This window comes from Rhododendron vialii, chromosome 12a, assembly GCF_030253575.1.
Source record: "Rhododendron vialii isolate Sample 1 chromosome 12a, ASM3025357v1".
Lineage (NCBI taxonomy): Eukaryota > Viridiplantae > Streptophyta > Magnoliopsida > Ericales > Ericaceae > Rhododendron > Rhododendron vialii.
In genome coordinates, this window is record NC_080568.1 from 24,731,244 (window position 1) to 24,754,263 (window position 23,020).

The 23,020-nt window shown below is 38.6% G+C and overlaps 2 protein-coding genes and 1 pseudogene across 6 annotated transcripts; all 3 read left to right on the plus strand.

Annotated features, from left to right (window-relative positions):
• On the plus strand, positions 1-6,590 carry LOC131311762 (protein NRT1/ PTR FAMILY 4.6-like; annotated as a pseudogene).
• Positions 6,591-10,269: 3,679 nt separating this feature from the next.
• LOC131310835 (hypersensitive-induced response protein 1-like) lies at positions 10,270-22,249 on the plus strand. 5 transcript variants are annotated; one of them, XM_058338062.1, is made up of 6 exons: positions 10,270-10,712; positions 13,222-13,424; positions 14,260-14,380; positions 20,490-20,581; positions 20,675-20,771; positions 21,652-22,249. In XM_058338062.1, exons 2-6 carry the CDS (start codon positions 13,236-13,238, stop codon positions 22,005-22,007), a joined length of 855 nt encoding a protein of 284 aa, XP_058194045.1. In that variant the 5' UTR covers positions 10,270-10,712; positions 13,222-13,235; the 3' UTR covers positions 22,008-22,249. The 5 variants fall into 5 exon arrangements, with proteins under 5 accessions (XP_058194045.1, XP_058194043.1, XP_058194044.1 ...); XM_058338060.1 differs by having other exon boundaries at positions 10,532-10,701; XM_058338061.1 differs by having other exon boundaries at positions 10,534-10,706.
• On the plus strand, positions 15,494-16,744 carry LOC131310837 (uncharacterized). The gene is made up of 2 exons (XM_058338065.1): positions 15,494-16,289; positions 16,378-16,744. Exons 1-2 carry the CDS (start codon positions 15,639-15,641, stop codon positions 16,399-16,401), a joined length of 675 nt encoding a protein of 224 aa, XP_058194048.1. The 5' UTR covers positions 15,494-15,638; the 3' UTR covers positions 16,402-16,744.
• Positions 22,250-23,020: the final 771 nt, after the last annotated feature.

Sequence of the window (23,020 nt, forward strand, 5' to 3'; positions counted from 1 at the left end):
CTCTCTCACACACACACACACACACTTCTTCTCTCTATAAATCCCCATGGATTGCAGGAAGTAGAAAATCCGGTGGCTACAAGGGAAGGCTATGTGGATTTGAGGTACAAACCTGCAGTGAGAGGGCGCCATGGTGGCATGCTTGCCGCCTCTTTCGTTTTGGGTGAGTTCAATTACACCCTCCTCTAGATCATATAACTTGTTTCGGATTTTATTTTGTGCCAAAAAACAAATTACGAGTGAAATCCTTGTTCCTTTTAAAACCCCTATTCCTTTTGGTTTTGGTATCTTTTCAAAGATTAGTAAAATTTTATTGGGTTTTGCTAGAAACTGTCCATTTGGGCATTTCAGGAGCCGTACGATATTGTACTTTCTCTCATTAGTTGAATTAGGAAATGATACACCCACCGATTTTCCCCCACCGCACCGCCCAGCCCACCGCACTCACGCCGGGCCCACTCCGGCCACCGGACGGCCGATCCGAACCGTCCAAAAATTCTAAAAAAAAAAACCGAGTGGGCCTACGCGAGAATCAACGGCATCCGACGTGTGTAGATTCTCGATCCGAACTTCCAAAAATCAGATGATCTAAGACGTTAAAAATGGAAGTTCGGATCGAGCACCTACACATGTCGGATACCGTTGATTCTCACTTAGGCCCACTCGGTTTGTTTTTTTAGAATTTTTGGACGGTTCGGATCAGCCGTCCGGTGGCCGGAGTGGGCCCGGCGTGGGTGCGGTGGGGGAAAATCGGTGGGTGTATCATTTCCCAGTTGAATTCATGTGTCACTGTTTTGCACAGCTTTTTGGTCATTCACGGGCCATTTTGGGTTAAATGACTTATTTATCCCTTACTTTTGTAACACAACTTTTTTGTTTTTTTTTGGGATCGGTTTTTCTACCCATGTTCATGTGACTCATCTCGTCTCCCTCTCTCTCCTCTACAACAATGACGCAGCCAAGTCTTTTTCTGCTGTTTTTACTCGCCGTTTAGAAATTCAGAAATGATAGAGCCACCGTATGTCGTGTGGGGTCTACTCCGGATTCCGTATTGATGATTCGAGTTGTTTAATAATTTTTTTAAAAAAATGGATGGCTCTACGTAAAATCAAACTCAATTTGATATATGTAGGTTTTCGATCTAATCTTTTCATTTTGAAAAATTAGAAAAAATTGGAAAGAATGGATCGAGCATTTACACATATCGGGTTGAACTGATTTTTCACGGGTTCACTCAATTTTGTATTTAAATTATTGAACGGTTCAAATCATCCATGCGGTGGCTCTATCATTTCCGGAAAACTGGAAAACAAAACTCACCGTCTCACTGCAGAAATTCCTCTCCTCTTTATCATCATCTAGGACAAGCCCCCTCTCTTTTCTTTAAAAATGAATGAAGAAGGAGTGGATGAGAATATGAGAGGCAAAGAAAACGTGGTAATTGTAGGAGGAGTACTGGATAAAATTAAATCTACTAACTGGTTTGACTGAAAATTTCGACGGGAGGAAGTCAGAGGAATGAAGATCAAAAGACGGGAGCCAATTTGTTGAGGAAGGGGAAGGGCATCAGATTGCCCTTCAGATAACAGTCTGATTACACTTTGGTACACCTAGTCTAACAAAATTGTGTGAAATACATCTCCGCATCCCACAGAAATAATCCGAACCCTTTAATTTATTTAAAATATTTTTGAATTTAAGTTTTTATAAAAATTAGCTCAATTAAATATCGACAAGAGCTTGATCGATCTATTCAATTTTGATCCCTGTGCAAATTTAGGTACCAAAAAAAACCAAATGAATAAATTAAGCCCTTACCTATACTTTATTAAGTTGATCTTTACAACAATTATCGAAAGTTATTTTAAATAAATAAATTAAGGAAAAATCTAAAATCAGCCCACTGGGCTGACAATAAGAAGTGTGAATGTGTATTAAAAGTGTAAAAAAATATATAGAAATCTGTGTTTTCCTTATTCTCTTGTGTGCTTATTGTCAACCCACTGGGCTGACAATAGAAAGACCGATAAATTAAACAGCTTAGATAATTTGTGTAAGACTTCAAAATGAGTTTCATACATATGGCGTACATTTAATGTGTCCAAAATGGTGTACCATAGTTTCTTTCAGAAAGACACCTCTCATTATTTTATTTTAGGAAATTGATATTTACACTCCATTTTTTATTATTCACATTTCTTTTTTTGTTACAGAAATACAAAAAAAGAATGTGAATAACAAAAAAAAGAAAAGAAGTGTAAATATCAATTCTTTTATTTTATTTTATCAACAATTCTTTGAAGTAAGGCGAGGGGGTCCACTCTTTTTTCCGAACAATAATTCCAAAAGAGCGGAGGGTCCACCCCAGACTAGGGAAAAAGGATAACAGGGTTAATTTTGTAAATCTATCTCAATTCACATCACTGACGACAGAGGACTGTCCGCGTGATAGTCCCTTTTTAGTGTGTGAGAGCCACTCTGAACTGCCCTTTGGGTTATTCTTAGAATTTGCCTTCCTTCAAAGTGTGAGGTCTAGCGTTCCTTTAATATTGTTGCGAATTACGATTATTGTTGATGTAGTTGTGGAAGTATTGGAGAACTTGGTGTTTTTGGCAAATGCAAGCAACTTGGTGCTGTACATGGCGGAGTACATGCACTTTACGCCGTCGAACGCGGCGAATTCGGTCACCAATTTCATGGGGACGGCGTTCCTCCTGGCCCTACTCGGTGGTTTCCTATCGGACGCTTTCTTCATTTCTTATCGTATCTACCTGATAAGCGCGGTGCTTGAGTTGCTGGTAATTCCACAACCTCCCCTTTATAGCCTTATATATATTATATTATTATATATATGTATATGATATGAGATCTCATATGATATTCATATCCGTCCCTTTATCTGTGAAAATTAGTCCGATTGTGGGTGCTTAATTTGTTTGACTCCGTTTGTGTCAACGTAAAATGTTTTCCTATCTTTTTCTAGCTGTTTGATTGTACAAAACATAATAAAAACATGTTCACTAATAGGTGACGAATTTTTTTCTCGCTGTTTTAGTTCTAATCTGTTGCTATATAATTTCGTAGCACTCATATGCTTAAGCTATCATTCCTCCTCCTCTATCCAATTGAGAAATCTATTACTGACAGTATACCTGTATCAATCGAGGGAGTTTAAGAAAATTGAGTAGATTACTCCACTAGTAAAACCTTTTCCCCATTTTCGTTGGATCGATGTTGAAACGGTTTTTCTTTATCTATGGACCATCTCGAAGCTTTCATTTTCATGCTTGTCTTAATTTGTTATTTAAAGTAGCTCTTCACCACATTCCATTTGTAGCCCAACAATTCTAGACTTGACATTTCATGAGCTTGTCCTTATTTGTAGGGAAAATGACGGCCAGAATGTACTTGACATTTCATGGGCTTGTCCTTATCTGTAGGGAAAATGACGGCCAGAATGTATTTTGATAATTAATATTTGTCAAAGAATATGAAGAGAACATGGGATTCTTCCAGACCCGTCTTATATGAGTGGAATATATCCCATTAAATCCTTGTGCACAAATACGCACTAGTATCTTCCCACAAAGTCCCATTTGCACGCGCATTTTCCTCTTTGTCTCTCTCTCCTTCGCTCCGTCGGTCCCACGCGCACCCCACTTCCTCTCTTTATTCCACGTGGCAGAGTAAAAGCAATTAGGCTCCGTTCCGGAAACCTTCTTAAAAATTACTGTAAGTACTTATTTTGGAACTTCTCATTCAAAAATAAGAAAGACCATTCCACAAAACCCAAATAAAAAGTTCTTTTCACATTTTCAAACTCAAAAATAATGTAAATGGAACATTTTCAAACTCAAAAATAATGTAAATGGAAAAAAAAAATTCAAATTTTTTTGCACCGTATTAAAGATCTCAATGAGATTTATCAAACAAGATCCATAGTGATAAGAAAATTATTTACGTAAACACATGATTTTTGAGTTTGAAGTTGCCTTATACAAAAAATAAGACTGTTGCTATGAGAATGGGTGCCGGCGGAAGGAAATCATACCGACGGCCGCGCTGGGCCGTCTCCGGCTACCGGACGACCGATCCGAGCCGTCCAAAAATTCTAAAATAAAAAACCAAGGGGGCTATCGCGAGAATTAACGGCATCCGAGGTGTATAGGGTGCTTGATCCGAGCACCCCTTTTTGTGTATACGAGAGAGGAAGGAGGAAGGAGGAGAGAGAGAGACGAAAAAGGGCAAGAAAGTGACAGTAGAGAGAGATAGTACTACTTATCTTGGCCCGAGAGACAGAGAGTATACTTATCTTGGCTGGGCGTGCATTAAAGTGAGGCAGCCGGGAAGAATGGGTACAGCAGGTGGGTTTTTTCAATGGTGCTAGTATCACATTCATATTCACACCCAAACACACATTCGTTACTCGCATGTGTGGTGGATCACACACACATTATACACTTTAGTATATGTGTGGGATCCACCATTCATATGAATATGAGTATTTATTTGGATGTGAAAATAGGTATGTCACTGGAATTATTGTTCTACAAGAAGGATCCATCTTAACTCCATTGAGCTGGGCCTGGATTTGTAGCACATTGGGTCAACAGAGCTGGGCTTTGGATCTCTCCTCACGTTTTTTTTTTTGGACCGGAAAACCATGACCGAAGGCATCTCTCCTCACGTTCAGTTTCTGTTGTTGACTCCATTCTTTTCTTCGAAGGCATGATAAAACAAAAAAAAATTGAGAAGACACAAAATAACTTACAAGATAAAGAATTGAATCCAGTGGTTCAAGCTTCGTTGGTTTCATGATAAATAGCATCGCAGAAAACTTATCAAGTACTTTACCGCACATTTTGTGTTAGAGTCGACACCAATGTGTGATGGAAAGAACCCTGAAGCACTACGTAGCGGTGGTCCGAGAGCACCGAATAGTCACTCCATTGCTTATACTTGTGCAGAAAAGCTGAAAGCAACATTAGGATCCTCATGTCTTTAAACAATAGCTACTTAAATATCACAGATCTCCATGTCCTTGATTAATTTTTATTTTCGGAACAGGGCTTGGTTATACTCACAGTGCAAGCTCACTCCCCCTCCCTAAAGCCACCTCCATGCAACGCCCAAACCTCCACCACCCCATGCCAGCAAGTCGGTGGCAGCAAAGCCGCGATGCTGTACATAGGCTTGTACACGGTGGCACTGGGCGTCGGAGGCATAAAAGGATCACTGCCAGTGCATGGAGCAGAGCAGTTCGACGAGAGCACCCCTCAGGGGAGGAAGCAGAGGTCAACTTTCTTCAACTACTTCGTATTCTGCCTCTCGTGCGGCGGTCTCATCGCCGTGACTTTTGTGGTGTGGATTGAGGACAACAAGGGGTGGCGGTGGGGTTTTGTTCTCTGCACTATTGCTATGCTGGCGTCTATTCTTATTTTCCTGGCTGGTTCTCGTTTTTATAGGAACAAGATCCCTAGTGGAAGTCCACTTTACAACCATTTCCAAGGTAACAATTTGGGGCTCCTCTTCAACAAAATTTGCATTGCTGGATCAAGAACTTCGACACATCCGAGTTTTTTGTTTTTTAATTTCCTCATCTTTTCATGAAATTCAACAGGTTCTCTTAGCAGCTATACTCAACTCTTGCCTCGGCGGAAGTTCCAGTAACACAATCACGAGCACAGCCACAAGTCCTCCTCCTCCAACCCGAATCAGCAAGGAAGAAGAAGAACCAAATACCAAAGCCATTGAACACATTGCCAACCCATCGGAAAGCCTCAAATTCCTCAATAGAGCAGTCGCCAAAAGACCAGTCCTTAATGCATTACATTGCACAACGCAACAAGTAGAAGATGTCAAAATTGTCATAAAAATCCTCCCTATTTTGGCCTGCACGATCATGCTCAACTGCTGCCTTGCTCAGCTCTCCACATTCTCGGTCCAACAATCCGCCACCATGGACACCAGAGTCGGGTCCCTAACAGTCCCACCGGCGTCCCTTCCCTTTTTCCCCATTGTCTTCATCATGATCCTTGCACCGGTCTAGACCATCTCGTCATCCCATTCGCGCGTAAAATAACCAAATCCGAAATGGGTATCTCTCATTTACAAAGAATAGGAGTCGGACTATTCTTATCAATCATTGCAATGGCAATAGCAGCACTAGTTGAAATAAAGCGCAAGAGGGTGGCTATCGAAAACGGACTCCTCGATTCCCCCAACCCATTACCCATCTCATTCTTCTGGATTGCTTTTCAGTACTTGTTTCTGGGGTCAGCCGATCTTTTCACATTGGCCGGTTTGCTGGAGTTTTTCTTCACAGAGGCGCCCAGTAGGATGAGATCTCTCGCGACTTCTCTCTCCTTGGCGTCTCAAGCCGAGGGGTACTACCTTAGCACAGTGATTGTGTCGATCGTCAACAGTGCGACAGGGCATTCCAACTACCAGCCGTGGCTTTCCGGTACGAACTTGAATCACTATCACCTAGAACGATTCTACTGGCTGATGTGTTTGCTGAGTGGATTGAACTTCTTGCACTACCTCTTCTGGGCTAACCAGTACAAATATAGATCGAAAAGGTGAACTCGCGCGTAAAATAAGCAGTCGGATGATGGATGATTCCGGTGTAGATAAATACTAGTATTTGCCAAAGAGAATTGCTTGTAAAGGCAGGGCATTAGCAGGGTATTCTGGTCTTTTACTTAACGTAGTTAGCTACGCAATTGAGATTAGTTAACGAGGTTAGCAGGTATTGTAATGAAGATTAGCTGAAAGCTAATCTGAATATAAAAAGGGGGTTTTCTCTGATTGTATCGAGCAGGAAAGCAATATCAAAATTGGGAAAATAAAAATCAAAGCTACTTCTCTCTCTTTCTCTCTCTCTCTCTCTCTCTCTCTCTCTCTTCTTGTTATGCGTTTCTGGTCTTGATCAGTAGATAGAATTGAGGAATTCCATATTGCTGCATCTTTTCTTTTCTTTTTTCTATTGGTTCATTGCCTCCCAGAATCATATGGTAGCACATAATAGATGGCTTATACAGATTGAGGGCCTTGTTTTGGAATCATCATTTCTATTGGAATTGAATGGGATATCGAAATTTTTCATTTTACCTCCAAACTTCTTTTTTTTGTGTGTTTTGTGTTAACGATTGGACAAACCTCTACTAGATTTACTAGACTTAATAAAGAAGGAAAAATAATTTGCATTGGAGCACATGCTCAACTGGACTTTAGGAAGGAAAAAAGTGCCCTATGTGCCTTGTTGTGATAAGGGGGCAATGGCCATTGTTTGCTTTCAAGTCAATTCATGTTTCCCTCTCTCTTTTTAGGTCTTGTCTTCTTCTTTGTTTCCATTCCAAGCTTTCCCTCCTTTAGCTTTTGTCTTTCCTCCCCCACTTCTTTAAGGCTGGTCAATTTCTAATCGAATTAAGAGCAATACATCGAATGTCGTACGGGTGTGAGTACCTTGCAGTAAGTGAGGAGTTGTGGTGTGGCCATCCTAGTTTTCCTAGAGGTCCATTTAGTGACTTGGCTGTAAGGTGATTCCTCCGTTACTAAAAAAAGAAAAGAAAAATGAACTTGCCAATTAAGAGTAATACATCGAATGTCCTCTGCTCATTGGCTATCCATGTGAAATTTATACACTTGATTTCGAGCTCCACATAAATATGTGGTGATAAAAGGAGTTGAGACGACACGTGACTAGGCCCCCAAGAGCGCCCAATAGTTTTTCAGCGGTGCTATGCCCAACGCTTTATTTCATCGCTCTATATCTCACCGTTCCTCTTGGCAATCATTGGTCCGGATTTCAAAAAAAACTCTTCTAAATCTTCCTTGGAAGAGTTTTTTAAAATTCAGACCGTCCAAAGACGGTGAGATTGAGAGTGGTGGGGGGAAGTGACGAATGTTGAATGGTGGGCATGGACTTTTTGTTTCTGATAATTTTTTCACCAAACAAGTTTGGACAAGTTATGGCAACTTAGCCCGCAATTAATTGGTCTAATTCAGACTGGGTTCAAAAAGAACAAATTCCTTAATTGACCCGCATTTAGCTCGAGCATCTCCCTCCACTAATCCCACCAAGGCTGCACATGATTACTTTTTTGAAGTTTTTGTTTTCTAGTAATTCCAATCAACAAGCACCACATGGTTCAAGTTGCTCCCGTTAATGCCACAAGTCAATTACTAATTTATGGATGATTGAAAGAAAGGAAGGAAAAAAAACTATGGGTACAACATTTGGTGTACATCGGGTTGTATGGGGCACACCTCAAGATCTCACAGAAAGTATCAGAGTCGTTCAATTCTCTTAAATACTATATTTTTGTAAGAATCCTTGTAAAAAATTGTCTCATTCGGATATCAGTAAATGTTTGATCACTTTGATCAATTTTTCCTTCTCTGAATTCGGCAATCGAATGAAATCGATGAAGTTCTTACTGATCACCGAACGAGTTAACTTTTGCAGGAATCCTTACAATAATGTTCTAAACAAATTATACGGCTCTAAATCCTTGTATACGTATCCGTATTTATTTTGGTTAGCTCATTGAAGAATTGTAAATTAACTGAAGTTGGAAAGCAGTGGGATTTTGCCTAAGAAAAAGATCTTTGGTAGTTGTTGGTTTCCAATAATCAGAGGAATCAATAGGGTGGCCCCGATATTTTTCATTTACATGGAACTGGAATTGTCTGCAAGTTCCAATCATCAACTGCTTCACGTTATTATTTATCAAAAAAAAAAAAAAAAACTGCTTCACGTTACCTTCAGACCTTATTTCTCTTGCTGCAAATATGGGAAATTTTTTGTGAAAGGTTTTTTTTGTGAAAGGTTTTTTTTTTCTTCCTTCCTTCGATTGGAAGGAATTGGGTTTTTTGTTGGAAAAATATCTTTGGGTTTTGGTGGAGCTATCTCATCATTGATTCATTCAATTAATATTGGGCTGGCCATGTGACTGTGACCCCAATAGTTTCCACTTACGGTGGTATTGGCCTCCCCAAATTGGTTGACGTGCGTGCAGGGGCGGACTCACGTTGGGACACATGCTCCCACGCCTTTTGAAAAAATAGTAAAAAAGAAGATGATATGAATACAAAAAAATTTCCTAGGCTAGTACAAACCATTATAGCATGGTGTAGTGGTAATAGTAGATTGTGTAAAGTTTTAGGGGCTTGACTTCAATTCCTAGTATTCTCGATCCTTTTTTTTTTTTTTTTTCCATTATTGATCTACCTACCTCTTTTTTTTTTTTTTTTATTTTTGTTCTACCTCTTTCCTTTATTTCTCCATTTTTGTTCTAGTACATCTTTTTGTTTTCCTCCCAATCCACAATATTACGAAAATTAAATTACTATATCCTTTAGTTTACTTCCCACCGCGACAGTTGAAAGTGTATTTTCAGCCATAAATATTGTGAAAAACCGGTTGCGAAAATGAGTGATCAATATTTAATGGTTGAATAATAATTTAGTGGTATACATGCAGAGAAATATTTTTTAAAATTGCAAATAATAGGTGCCCAAGTATATGAAATTTCTTGATCCGCCATTGCGTGCATGTAAGTTAACCCGACATTTATAAGTTATAAAAATTCCGTTTTCTTTTGTGGTGCATTAGTTTCGTTTTAGTTATAAGTTTTCAGCTGTTTTCGGCGTGATGGGGTGGGTAGGTATAAACTTGCGGTGGTGGTGGTTACTTTGTTTTCAGTAGTTCATCTTTCAATAACCATGGTTACGATGTGATTCTGTTTTTTCTCTATCGATTCTGCGTTGTAGTTGGCTCCTCGATCATCTAATTGTATGAGGTGTTTTCCATGCACGCAGTGCTCTCTATCAGATGGTGTAAAAAAAAAGCTACTACGTTGGCATCGATCGCACTAAGTTGGCATCGGTCGGTTTCTGTGGGAAGTAGCATTGTTTATTGTGGAACTACCGTGACAACTGGGCATCAACAATTAAGTAGCATGCGTGCCTCTGACTCGTGACCGTCTGATCAAATTTATCGCTGGGCTTGAATCCTTCATTTGGTTGGATGTGTTATCTATCTCCATATGTGTAATAGGTCTTTGTAACAGTTGTATTAGTTGAACACGATAGATTGTATTATAATATTCCTCAATGCAATTCTAACATGTTCCTAAAAAAATCCCATTTTTCCCGTGGCAGAAGAAGTATTAACCGCTCAATAATGCCACAGTGAGCACGCGTTTGTTTTCTTTTTTTGGGTCGGAAAGAAATCGGCGTTTAAGATTTTCTTTTACATCAGCTTTTTTGTTTTACCTGGAAAGTTATTAGCAGAGGAAACCGAATCTGGTCTGAGAATGTAAGGCGCGTTCCGCTTTCTTTTTAAATTTTTTTTTTTTAAAAAAAAAAGTTAATTTTAAATTTAAATATAATAAAAATAAAAAATAATTTTTAAATTTTTTTTACACCGTTTAAAAAATTTCAATGAAATTTATCAAATAAAATTTATATTGGTAAAAAAATTATTTATATAAACGCATAATTTTTGAGCTTGAAATTACTTTTTTTTTCTAAAATTTCCTTTTCCAAGAAACCGGAAATTCGCCTGTCACCTTCGTCGAAGAAGGTGCCTGTCCTCTTCCCTCTCCTCCTCCCCTATAAACTTTGGCAACACCCCCTCACCACCCCCCATAAACACAATTCATTCCTCCGCGGCTTCTGTACCATACCTGCATTGTACGGTTTGTGTAATCCTCTCTCTCTCTCTCTCTCTCTCTCTCTCTCTCTCTCTCTCTCTCTCTCTCTCTCAATCTTTGTTTCGAATTTCGCTTGGTAATCGAAGAGGTATACATTTGAATAACATCTTGTGTAAGTCATTCCAAAATTGTATAGGTTAGGCGTCCTGCGTTTTTCGAAATTCTGCTTATTTGAAGAAACTGGTTTTTTTTTTTTTGATCCGATTTGAAGAAACTGGTTAATGTGTGTAACTTACCATCTGTTTGGGTTCTGATGAGACTGCTACTTTTGGGTTCATTTTTACTTTGTTGTTTTTCGACTTTCTGATTCCCCGTTCTGTTTGTTATGCAATGTAATTCTGACATCTTTTTTCTGGGTGAGTTCTTCTGAATTGTCCTCTTCGCATGATTAAGCGTTAATGTTACGGAGTACCAGTATTTATTTACTTTTCGTAATTATTTGTCTAGTTTTATCATAATTTTTTGGGTTACCTTTGGGCTCCGCAAGAGAAATCACAAAAGTATAGAAAAGTTGTAAAAAGTCCAAATAGGATTACAGTTGTTTCAAATAAAAAATCGTCGATATGAACTTTTATTTTATTTTATTCGTAATTTTTAATTTTTTAAACTTCTCAATACTCCGTACTATTTTAGGAAGGCCTGGGCCTTATTGAAAGTCTTTTGTAGTCAACATTCTGCTTGAAAATAATGATAAGTTGCAGGAAATATGACCCCCATCATGTGCCATTTGTTTAAGAGGGCGATTGGAATTCCGTGTTCACCAATTCCGTGTTAACAGTTCTTGTTTCCTTGTGACGTCAAAGGTTTCAATATTAATTGCTTATTATAATCTTATCTTGTATTGATCAAAATCCGTGTTGAAATTTTGGGAAGTGGTTGTTTTATTTAATGTATAAATAATAATAATAGAGGCGGTTCCGGGAACCTTAAAAAAACCTCTAAAAAAACCCTCCAAATCTTAATCTCATAGTTTCCGATCAAATTTTGATGATCCGAGCCGCTCAATGTGTTCAGAACGTGATTTTAAGGGTGCTTGCGAGAAATTGGCAAAAAAAATAACCCGAAAGGGCTTGATTTGAGCAGTTTTTTATTGAACCGTTCAATAAAGTTCAATAAAAAACTATTCGGATGAAGCCTTTTCCGGTCATTTTTTTTGCTGATTTCTCACAATTACCCTTAAAATCACGTTCTAATTACATTGAGCGGCTCAGATCATCAAAATTCGATCGGGAACTTGGGGGGTTTTTTTTAAAGGTTTTTTTAAGAGTCCCCGGAACCGCACCGGTAATATAATATCTTATTATCCTTTGGAGTTATTCTTGAAATCAATGATAATTTGAATGACGTGTTACCCATTTTGTTCAGAGTGTGATTTGAACTCGGCGTTGACCAATTCAACATGAAAAATTACTGTTTCGATGATATATGAAACACAGGTACTGCTATATGGACCTTAATATGTGTATCATGTAAGTGTATCGTATCCACCTCCGATACTTGGTGCACGTATCCAAAAGGATCCACAATGTAAATAATTATTGGTATTTTGGACATGTACTTCGCAAGTATTCCAGGTCACGTATTCCATATTCATTTGTACCCACATCCCATATCTGTATCCATGCTTCATAGGTGATGATATATTAATCTCCTCTTAGGTTCATGACGGCTGACATTGAGGTTTCCATATAACTTTGCTTATGATCATGTAATTTCTAAAGTTCAAAATCAGGGATTGTTGTTCTAGTTCAATAATTTCACTGCCGCAGTTGCATCAGCCTTTTGGTAAATCCCTTCTGATGGTTCTATTTGAAAAGAAGTTCTTTGTGGTCCTTGAGCTGTTCCATTTTTCTTTTTCTTTTTTTCCCATGCTACTAGTGTCGTGTACTTCTTCGTATTCATACTTATATCTATTAGCCATAGCGTGTTTCTACCGTGGATTCAGTGAACGGATTTAAGCCTTCCCTTTGGAATTTTGTTGGAATCTTTTGTATTCATGCTTATTCCTATCGAATCCATGTATTCTATATTTGTTACTCAACCTCAAGTAATTTAGTCCTGAGTATGCTTATTAATCTGATCCTTGAATTTATTGCTCCTCCGCTGTAATATCAGCTATGATGCTCTAATTTTCAGCTTCTAATAGAATAAGTTGAGCATTGTTTGTCGGTCATTTATCAGTTTCTGATTCTTTTATTGATATGCTTTGTTGAATTTGTTACAACTGTTTTGGGAAATGGCAAGACTCCAAACTTCTTGTAGGCTTCATGTGGTCGTTAGAGTTTTACAGTGATGTACATACTACCTCTGGTTTTACAAGTCTCTGTAAAATTGTGACAAAATAACCTTACTTGCAACTTATGTTTTTACTCCTATCTTAATACATGCTAACCTATTCTCAGTCGTCGCTGAGAGTGACATACACTCTGTTGTTTCTGCATCTTCAAGTGGCTTTAGATATCAAGCAATCTTCATGTTGATCGTTAATTTCTTATAATAGGAAAAAAATCGACAATGGGGCAAGTTTTTGGTTGCATTCAAGTGGACCAGTCCACTGTGGCTATCAGAGAAATTTTTGGGAAGTTTGATGCTGTGCTTGACCCTGGTTGTCATCTTATGCCTTGGTGTATCGGGATGCAAACGGCCGGTATCCTTTCACTACGTGTTCAGCAGCTAGACGTTCGTTGTGAAACAAAGACCAAGGTTTGTTGTTTAACAAATTACCGTATGTAGTTGAAATTGTATCTTCTTTTCTTCTTTTGGTTCTCACTCTTGACGCATCCTTTCCTACACTTTGAACTTCGCACGTCTACATTACCCAGATAGTGAGTTTGTTCATGGAATATCATCCAACAATGAATAAATTTGTGTTCAGTTCGCATCTTCTTTACCATTATTATCTTGTATGGACATATAGGGAACAAAACCAAGAATTGATGATTCATTCCCTTATTCCTCTTATCATGTGTGTTTTAGTTATGCCATCTTGCCTCCATCGATCCTGCTCAAGTAAAAAATTGGCCCTTCGTGCATCCGACGAGTGTATTATGGAAATGTTTTATCTGTCATTTCTTATGTTTTAGTTGTCAAGCACGCCAATTAGTTGTAAAGTTTTAAGCTACAGTTCATTATTTCCCATGACGGAAACTAGAAGCAAATAGCATTCAATATTTGCTTGAAGTTAATGTTCTATGGTAACATCAAAGATACAGATTAACAGGGAGCTTTCCAGTCGATGTCATCAAATTTCAGGTCCTTAAAGGGCCATTTTCTTTTTTATTCATGGACAAAGGCTAATTAATGTAGTTGATTTGTACTAGTTGTTTTTTTAGAACTTCTATGAGCAGTAGATTGCTTAGTTTATATCTCTTATATTGTAAAGGAGTCATAACTTTCTTCGAAGTTCTACCTAAGTTTCTGTTTTGGTAGTTCTAATGCAATTTACTGAGTTGAAATCATACAAAATTTCTTCATCCAGCCCTCTCAATATCACTCCAGTGCAAGACATTTGTAGTGACGATCTATGTTTTGTCTTCAGGATAATGTCTTTGTCACTGTGGTCGCTTCCGTTCAATACCGAGCCTTAGCTGAAAAGGCTTCTGATGCATTCTATAAGCTAAGCAACACCAAGGAGCAGATCCAGGCCTATGTCTTTGATGGTAATGTTGGTTTTTCCACATCTTTTTATATTATCATCGAGTGAACATGCTATCAAGTGTTAGTCTGCCTTCGCTTGTTGCAAACTTTGTCGTTTGTCCTATAAATCATAGTTTTTTATTATTGCGGCTAGTAATCCTATTGATTTTATTCTACCAGATAGCTCCTTTTTGTAACAACTTTATGGAAGACTAATTTAAATTTCTTCCGAGTTTGAATCATTGTTGAAGATTGTTGTGTGTTTTTTTTTAGTTCTGTTAATTTCTGTAATACTAAGATTTTGCTTGTATTGTTCCGATAATGAAAAATAATTTTTTTTGCTCATATTGTGAAAGTGGATAAATAAGAGGGTGACTTGTACAAACTTGTTATGAACATGGGAAAAGTTATAGTTCATAGTTCCCAACATCCTTCCCCCAAATAAGAGCTTTGCACTCAATTTTTCATATTGACACAATTACTGGTGTCATACTCATTTCTCTACCAGATGATACCACTTCTATCAGACCATATATGGGTCCTAGTTTCCCTGATGAATAAAAACAAATGTGTAGTTGATGCAAACAAATATAGCCAAGATATGCCGGTAAGTAACACAGCTGAATTAACCCAAAGTACGAAGGTGTTTAACACTAGAAATCAGAACATAAGACGAGAACAGATCAATATATAGCTGTTACAAGCAGATACGAAAGAGCTAGGACCCCGAAACATTGTCTTCCAGCTTTTCAACGATATATTATAAGCTTGATTTGGAGTTACGGATCAAAAGTTATGGCAAACCCTAGCTTGGGCATGTTTTGGAGAAGATGAAGTGCAGTTTCTGCACTCTCTCACTGTCAGCCAGCCGAGAGAGAGTGAGATTCACCCCTCACTGGACCGGCATGTTTGGATAATTTTTTGCATTGTTCAATGTTTAAATTATTCGTTTTGATAGCATGAAAAATACTTTTTAATGCATAAATTGTGTTATGCAATATAATAAATTTGTTTCATGCTTGTGATATGCCATATCTAGTGGGAGGTTGTTCCTAGAGAAAATATTCTTATATTTTTTCCGAAAACTAAAATTTTGCGCATGAATTAAATTAAATTGTAATAATAAAATACTTAGAGGCGCAGGAGATGATTATAAGCTTTGCAATTTTTCGATCTTGCGACATGTATAGTATTATTATTTTCTAATTTAGATTCTTGCTGTAAAATAATTCTGTATTGTGTTATTAATTATCTCATGCGCATTTATTTGATAGAGTTGAAATGGAAGCTAAGAAAGTTGTAGCTGATTTGACCCAGGTTGAGAAATTGAAAAGCGACAATTATAATGTTTGGCGCTATGAGATCCAATTTCTCCTTAATGAGCTAGAGGTCTTGGAGACCTTCGACCATGAGATGGTTGAGCCAAAGCATAGTGACTCACCACAGTATCTTTGTGATCTTGAGGCCTTTGAAAAATGGTACAAGAAAGATCAGTGGGCGCGACTTACTATGGTACGCAGCATGCACAATGATTTGATATGTGAGTTTGAGTACTATGAGACTGCTCATAAGCTGTGGAAAGCTATCAAACAAAAATATGATATCGATTTCTTGACTAAGATGGTCTCAAACTTGAAATGTGATGATGAACATAAATCCGAGATCATGAAGGCTAAGCGCCAAGAGGCTGCTGGGCCACATGGTTCATGCATCATAGTTGAGACTGTCCCTCGTAGGTTTGGGTACCAGCGAAGGAAGGCTAAATCCGCCCTTAAGAAAGGAGCTGCTATAGGCATTAACCCTATTGGCGTTGATTCTTTTAAGCGCAATAGAGGTAAGAAGAAGAGTGGTAACAAAAACAAGGCTAGAAAGGCGTGCTTTTACTGTGACAAGTTGGGACACTTTGCTCGTGAGTGCACTGAGCCTAAGAAGGTACACCATTTTTTTTTTGTTTCTCATGTTGACTGTTTTGGAACATGTCAAGGTTTAGTTGCTTAATCTCCTCATTCGTGGGTTGTAGACTCAAGAGCAACCAACCAGTTAGCGAGGAAACGAGATAGGTTTGTGGAGTATCGCTGAGTTACAGTTGGAGGCCAAAGATTTTTCATGGTAAACAAGTCTAGTGTGTTGGTGCTGGGCATTGGCAAGCTGGACATGCGACATGGGCGCACTTAGTTTTTTTCATGAAGAACTTTATGCTCCAAGAATTTGACGAAACTTGTTATTAGTCACTAGCATGATGGGTCTAAGTTTTTATTTTTGTTTGAGAGTAGCTAAGTGAGGATTGATTTGGGTACAATTTATTATGGTTTTGGATTGTTTGATAATACTAGATGCTATTAATTTTAATTTTAATAATAATGCTAGTGATTCTATTTGCTTTGTTACATCTTCTGTTGATGTTGATTCTGTTAAATGGCATTCGAGATTAGGTCACATTGGGCAAGAGGGGGATTTGTTAGTCAACCTGCCCATTTGTGACCATTGCCTAACAAGAAAAGCAATTAGAAAATCATTCAGAAAACCATAAGGGCATTTGTTTCATTACAGCCTATCCGTTAGACATTTGTGGCTGAAATTGAGTCACGAGATGTGGATTCCTCGTGGAGGTTTTTCCTAGCAGATGAGAGCTTAATAGAGATGTAGAATTCTATGAGATGGAGAATCCAACGAGAGGCTCACCAAATTGTCCAGTTAAGAATGGGGAAGAAATTCTCCTACCTTCTGGGGATAGTGGGAGCGACTTGCTTGATCATGGATCAGATCTAATGGATATGGATTCTCAAGATCCTCTAGGCATAGAAGCAAACATTGAATAATCCCTCGTCGTCTATTGAGATTGAGGAGGAGTTTTTCATGATTGCTCCTGAAGATAAAAGGAGAGCCCAAAACAGTGGGAGAAACTTCTTTATCGCCTGCTAGTAAGGAATGGATAGCTGCAATGTAAGATGAAATGGAGTTTATAAAGATAAACCTTGTCTGGGACTTGGTCGATCTTTTGCTTGGGCACAAGATCATTGGGAACAAATGGGTTCTTAAGATCAAACGCGAAGCAGATGGTCCCATACTGAGCAATAAGACTCGTCTCGTGGCGAAGTTACTCTAGCCTTAGAACTATTTTTAGATGGACGTTAAGGCAATAGGCTAGAAGCGCAGAGTTTGCAAGCTCCAACGGTCTATCTATGGCCTAAAACAATCATTCAGACAATGGTACCTGAGATTTCATCAAGCCATTTGGGTTTACGATGATCAATGAAGGCCATTGCGTTCATATAAGACAGTCCAAAAATAGTTTCTTGATATTGTCATTCTATGATGATGACATTTTAGTTGGTTGGAATGACTAGGAGATGATTGTCGCCACACAGTTGTGGTTATCCTTCACTTATGAGATGAAGGAATGGGCAAAGCAAGCTATGTGCTCAGAGTTGAGATCTTAAGGGATCCTTCTAGGAAGATTCTTTCTTTAAGAATGTTTTTAGAACGATTTCGGAGGCAAAGCTGCAAACTCATAAACATTTTTATTGTTAAAGGCAAGACTTAGAGGCTTAAAGTGGAACCTAAAACTCCTTAAGAATTGGAACTGATGGCCCACGTGCCCTATTCAAATACCATTGGCAGCTTATAAGTAGTTATTGGTCCAATCTTAGTCGTGATCGTTGACAAGCAGTCAAAAGGATATTAACTTATCTCTAAGGGATTGCTGATTATATGCCTTGCTTCCAGAGTGTGAATCTATGCCTAGTCGGGTCAAAGATATTGTTGCGCAAAATGAAGTGATTATAAAACACATAGCTATGAGTCGCATAGTTGTATGCCCTTTGTCTAAGCCCATTGCTAAGGGGGCTTTTGAGACTTATGATAAGGTTTTAGGACTGCGTAGATGATGATAAATGTGTTTTATTTATTAATCACTTCTTTCAGATTTTTGGGATATTTATGCCATTTGTGCACTTAATATTAGCTTATTATTGTTGCAATTTGGACAATTGTTTATTGAACAACACATACAGAATTTAAAGATTGATGTCAACAGGTTAGATTGGCTCACTCACACGAGCAATCGCTTTCGGCGCTTGAGATAGCGAGGGAGATGAGACAGATGGGTAGTAAGATATACAGGTTGGACCTGTGATATAGTCTGATAAGAAGAATCAGATATACCCACCATATGTCGCCTTGGTTGGAACCAAGATAAGGTTTATTAGCAAAAGACCAATTTCGGATAGTTCCCCCTATCTTGAGATTAACCTGTCTTTGTTAGCCAGATGTGAGGACTCATATAGCGCCATAATGGCAAGCTATCTGAGAACTCGGGTTGGGCGCTAGGTAGCGACTAGACTAAGGTCTGTACGGTGTTTGGGAGTATGACATCGCTTTTTGGAAAAGTAACTCCACCGTAGCATGTATTCATACTACATGTGCTTAGCGATCATTTTTTTTTAGAGGTGAGTGAATGGATCCTTGTTTCCTCACTGTGTGAGTCTAAGCAGTCATTTAGATAAGCTGACTGCATATATATTAAATGTGCTCTTTGATTTTTGACTATGTCATGTAGTAAAGGCTTTGTGTTGCTACTCTAGCTTGACTACCTAAGACCACGAAATGTCAGGGTCCCATGGAGCATGTCTAGGAAAGCAGCAAGGTTAAAATGAAGTGACATGAGAGCGAAAAGACGATCATTTAGTAGTACACCATTGCAATATATTCACTGTCGACAACTCAGGTCGCTCTATTGGGATGCAAATCGGGTGTGAATGTAGAGTGCATGATGTTGGGGGGGTTAAGCATGCTTTTTGGAAGGATTAAAGATGCTTGGTCCGGTGTAACTAAATGGATTCAGGGTACATGAGACACTCTTATGGGTTGATGTCTCTATGCTGGCTTTTAAAGAGTTTCTAGTGTAGAGCTCCCACTTGCAGGTGCTCCAGCGATCGCACGGTTCATTAGCGTGTGTGAGTTTGCTTCATAGTTGGGTAGATGGAAGAGAGATTGATACAAGTACTTGACATGCCCATGCATGGACGAGTGGGAGATGCTGGAATTTGGGGCCGGTCCGGGACCAAATCGGGTTGTCCATGTGGGCATGACCCGGTGACCCATATATGAGAGAGTCCTATCTCATCTTGTAGATAAAATAGGAGAAGTTGAAGTAATTCTAAGAACTTTTGAAAAATCATGTTTTTCGAACCCATATCCGGCATACACGAAAATCAATTAATATGTACGCCTAAAACAAGATGTCTATGGCTATTCAAGTACTAAAGAGCACGAAAAAATCCAACTAAGGCTTTGATACCAATGGGAGAAAAATATAACCGTAGTGCGGAAGAGGGTGGTTCGGGTTACCTTACGAACTTTAACCGAACCGGATCTTGGTATGGATGGATTACGAACTCTCGATCACGTACCAAATCAGCAACAAATTCCTGCGATGGAGTGATACTACGAGGATCGACTATCACCCTCTATTCCTCTGTGCAAAAGCTCAGATTGCTCTTTAATGGTAGAGAGAGAACTATCAATAAGAGAAAGAGTTTCCCAGAACTCTATATCTTTTTAGTATACCTCTGGTGTATATCATTGTGTGTATATCTTGTGTATGTTCTTTATGAACATTCTACAGGAAATAAATAGAGAGAGCATCCTAGATGCTTTAGAAGTCTTCTAATCCTAAGAGATTAGAATTACTTCAACTTCTCCTATCTTATCTACAAGATGAGATAGGACTCTCTAATATATGGATCACCAGGTCATGCCCACATGAGCAACCCGATTTGGTCCCGGACCGGCCCCAAATTCCAACAGTTTGAAACAAGTTTAACCTACCAAAGTGTGCTCCTACTCTGTATCCAAGGAAGTACCTGAATCTGAACACTATCTACATATTTACATGGTTTGCATCAGTAGTAGAGAGACAGCAACATCCTAGGTACCAAGTGAAGACATATTTCTAGCCACTTTCGTACTTAGTAGCTCAAATTTCTGGCGAGAAGATTATTGTTGGACTTCTATTCTAATTCCTTCAAATTTTCTCATCTCATATTGAGAGTAGATCTGGTTGACCTGCTTATAGAAATTTTAGCTTGTGGGAGGAAATTAACTTTACACTAAAAGCATTTACTAATTCAGTTATCAGGGCAAGTGTGCCAAAGCTGGAGCTAGATTTGGTCTTTGAGCAGAAGAATGAGATTGCAAAAGCCGTGGAGAATGAACTTGGAAAGGTATCTTCCAGTTTAGAATCTTTAGATAGAGTTTGGACTCTATGGAATAAAAATTGCCATCTAATCTTTTTTCATATTTCTTTGGATCTATAGGCCATGTCTCATTATGGATTTGAAATTGTTCAAACTCTCATTGTGGATATCGAACCAGATGAGCAGGTGAAAAAAGCCATGAACGAGATTAATGCAGGTATTATGTGCTCATTTTCATTCTTTCAGACATAAATTGTGCACTTTGCATCTGCAAAATGAGATTCAAAATTCTTGTCATACTTTGAAAAAGATGACCAATTTTTATTACGTGCCTGGTCGAAATTTTTGAAAAGATGAACCAAGTTTTATTTTGGAAGCCTTGTATCAAACTGCAGAAATATTGGTTTCGCGGGCTCTAATTTGGATTGCGTTGTCCACATATTAACATTCAGTTGTTGACCTATGATCTGTCTTAAATGAAGTCCAGTGCTACCCCTGCAGAAAGATCTTTCCAACTTCCTTGCTATTGGCTGAGTACAAAACCAAAATGCTGACACTGGAAAGGAATTCGACTTATTTTCTTTTGAACTTTTTCACCATATAAATGCATCTGTCATGCATGGGCTACCAGAGGGACTTCAGCTCTACCATTTCAGCATGCAAAGACTTCATTTAAAAAATCAGACTCCAAATTCTCACTTGAACCTTCTGCAGTTCTGCTGTATGTCTATAACAAAGATCTTGCTTTGTCTTGCATTTTCACTCACATTCATTGGCCTTGGGCAGTGATGGGAAATGGGAATTTCCCTAACATACGGAGCTGGGCCATGTTTAGATGGAGCTCTTAACTGATCAAGGAAGGGTTCTTTTGAGTCGCTAAAGATTCATTAGGAAAACATTTCTCGTTTCCCTTTTCAGTACACGAAAGCTTGTGTCCCAGACAATTTAGTTTGGCTACATGAATTTTTTTTTGCAACTTTTCTCTGTTGAGGGCTGTATATTCACTTACCACTTCCGCACACACATTATGCAGTTCATTTGATTCACCTCATTGAAATGAACTGATTATGGTCCCTTTTTTCTTCTCTCTGAGCCAGCTTCGAGAATGAGGGTTGCCGCAAACGAGAAGGCCGAAGCAGAGAAGATATTGCAAATTAAGCGTGCCGAGGGAGAGGCAGAGTCCAAGTACCTATCCGGGCTTGGCATAGCTCGACAGCGCCAGGCCATTACAGACGGGCTGAGGGACAGTGTGCTTGCCTTCTCGACCAACGTCCCAGGGACAACGTCCAAGGACGTCATGGACATGGTTTTGGTCACCCAGTACTTTGACACCATGAAGGAGATTGGTGCCTCCTCTAAGTCTTCCTCTGTCTTCATCCCGCATGGACCAGGGGCGGTGAGAGACATTGCTTCGCAAATCAGAGATGGTCTCCTTCAGGGCCAAACAGTTTGACACTTGAAAGTTGAGGTTGTGATGATCTCTAGAAGGTTGTGCTTGTGTGTATCAAATGGTTGCCATGAGTAGGAGAGTTCGACGTCTGTCTTGTCTCTTCGGTAATATAGGCGCAAGTAAGTAGTAGGTTAGGTTTCGGGGACGTTTCATTCGTATATACGGTCTACTTGCTTTTCATACCGCGATGAGATGTTATCAAGAGATAATGGTAGTAATTCGTATAAGAGTGCTGTTATCTGCTATAGTCTTTTGCAAATATTTTATGTTGTTTCTGGAGTCTTGCATATGCAAATGTAGTCTGCGGAAACTGTATTAAGTGATGTGGTGCGCAGGTAGATAGGTGTTTCAAGTTATGGACAGCCTCGTCCGGACGGTTAATCTGATTCAGTTTACTGCCCCTTTGGCTGCTTAGGAGAGAAAAGAAAAGAAAGGGCTGTGGTTTCATTTACTCATGAGAAAAGAAAAGAAAGGATTAGGATTTCTAATCATTTTATTTGGATCCTTCCTCTTTCTCTCCAAATCTCGCAATTTCGGCGAGAAACAAAAATGCTCATTAGGGGGTTCTAGATTCTCACCATTTCTCACCTCATTGGCCATCCAAACATGTTAGGTGGTTGCTACCAAATGCTCATTTTCTCAGGTTCGAATTCCTTTTTTCTATTGTGTACATGTAATAATCCTACTATAGTCTAATCTTTTTTGAGAATGAAAAAAAGAAGATTAGGCTAGAGTAGGTTTGGGCTGATTTGGATTAAAAAGTCATTTTGACTTATTTTTTTGTTTTTATTCAAAATTTTTTTTTTTTTGCATTTGTTAGTTTTGTATCAAACTTTTGTAACTTTTTGATTCGTCTCGACGAGAGGAATGAAAAAAGTAAAAAATTATGAACGAAACTCATAATTTTTTTCAAAAAGACAAGAATAAGTATTTTTTTTTTGTCTTTTTCACTTATTTTTGTCTTTATTCAAAAAATTATGAGTTTTGATCAAAAAAATTTATTTTCCCGATTCCTC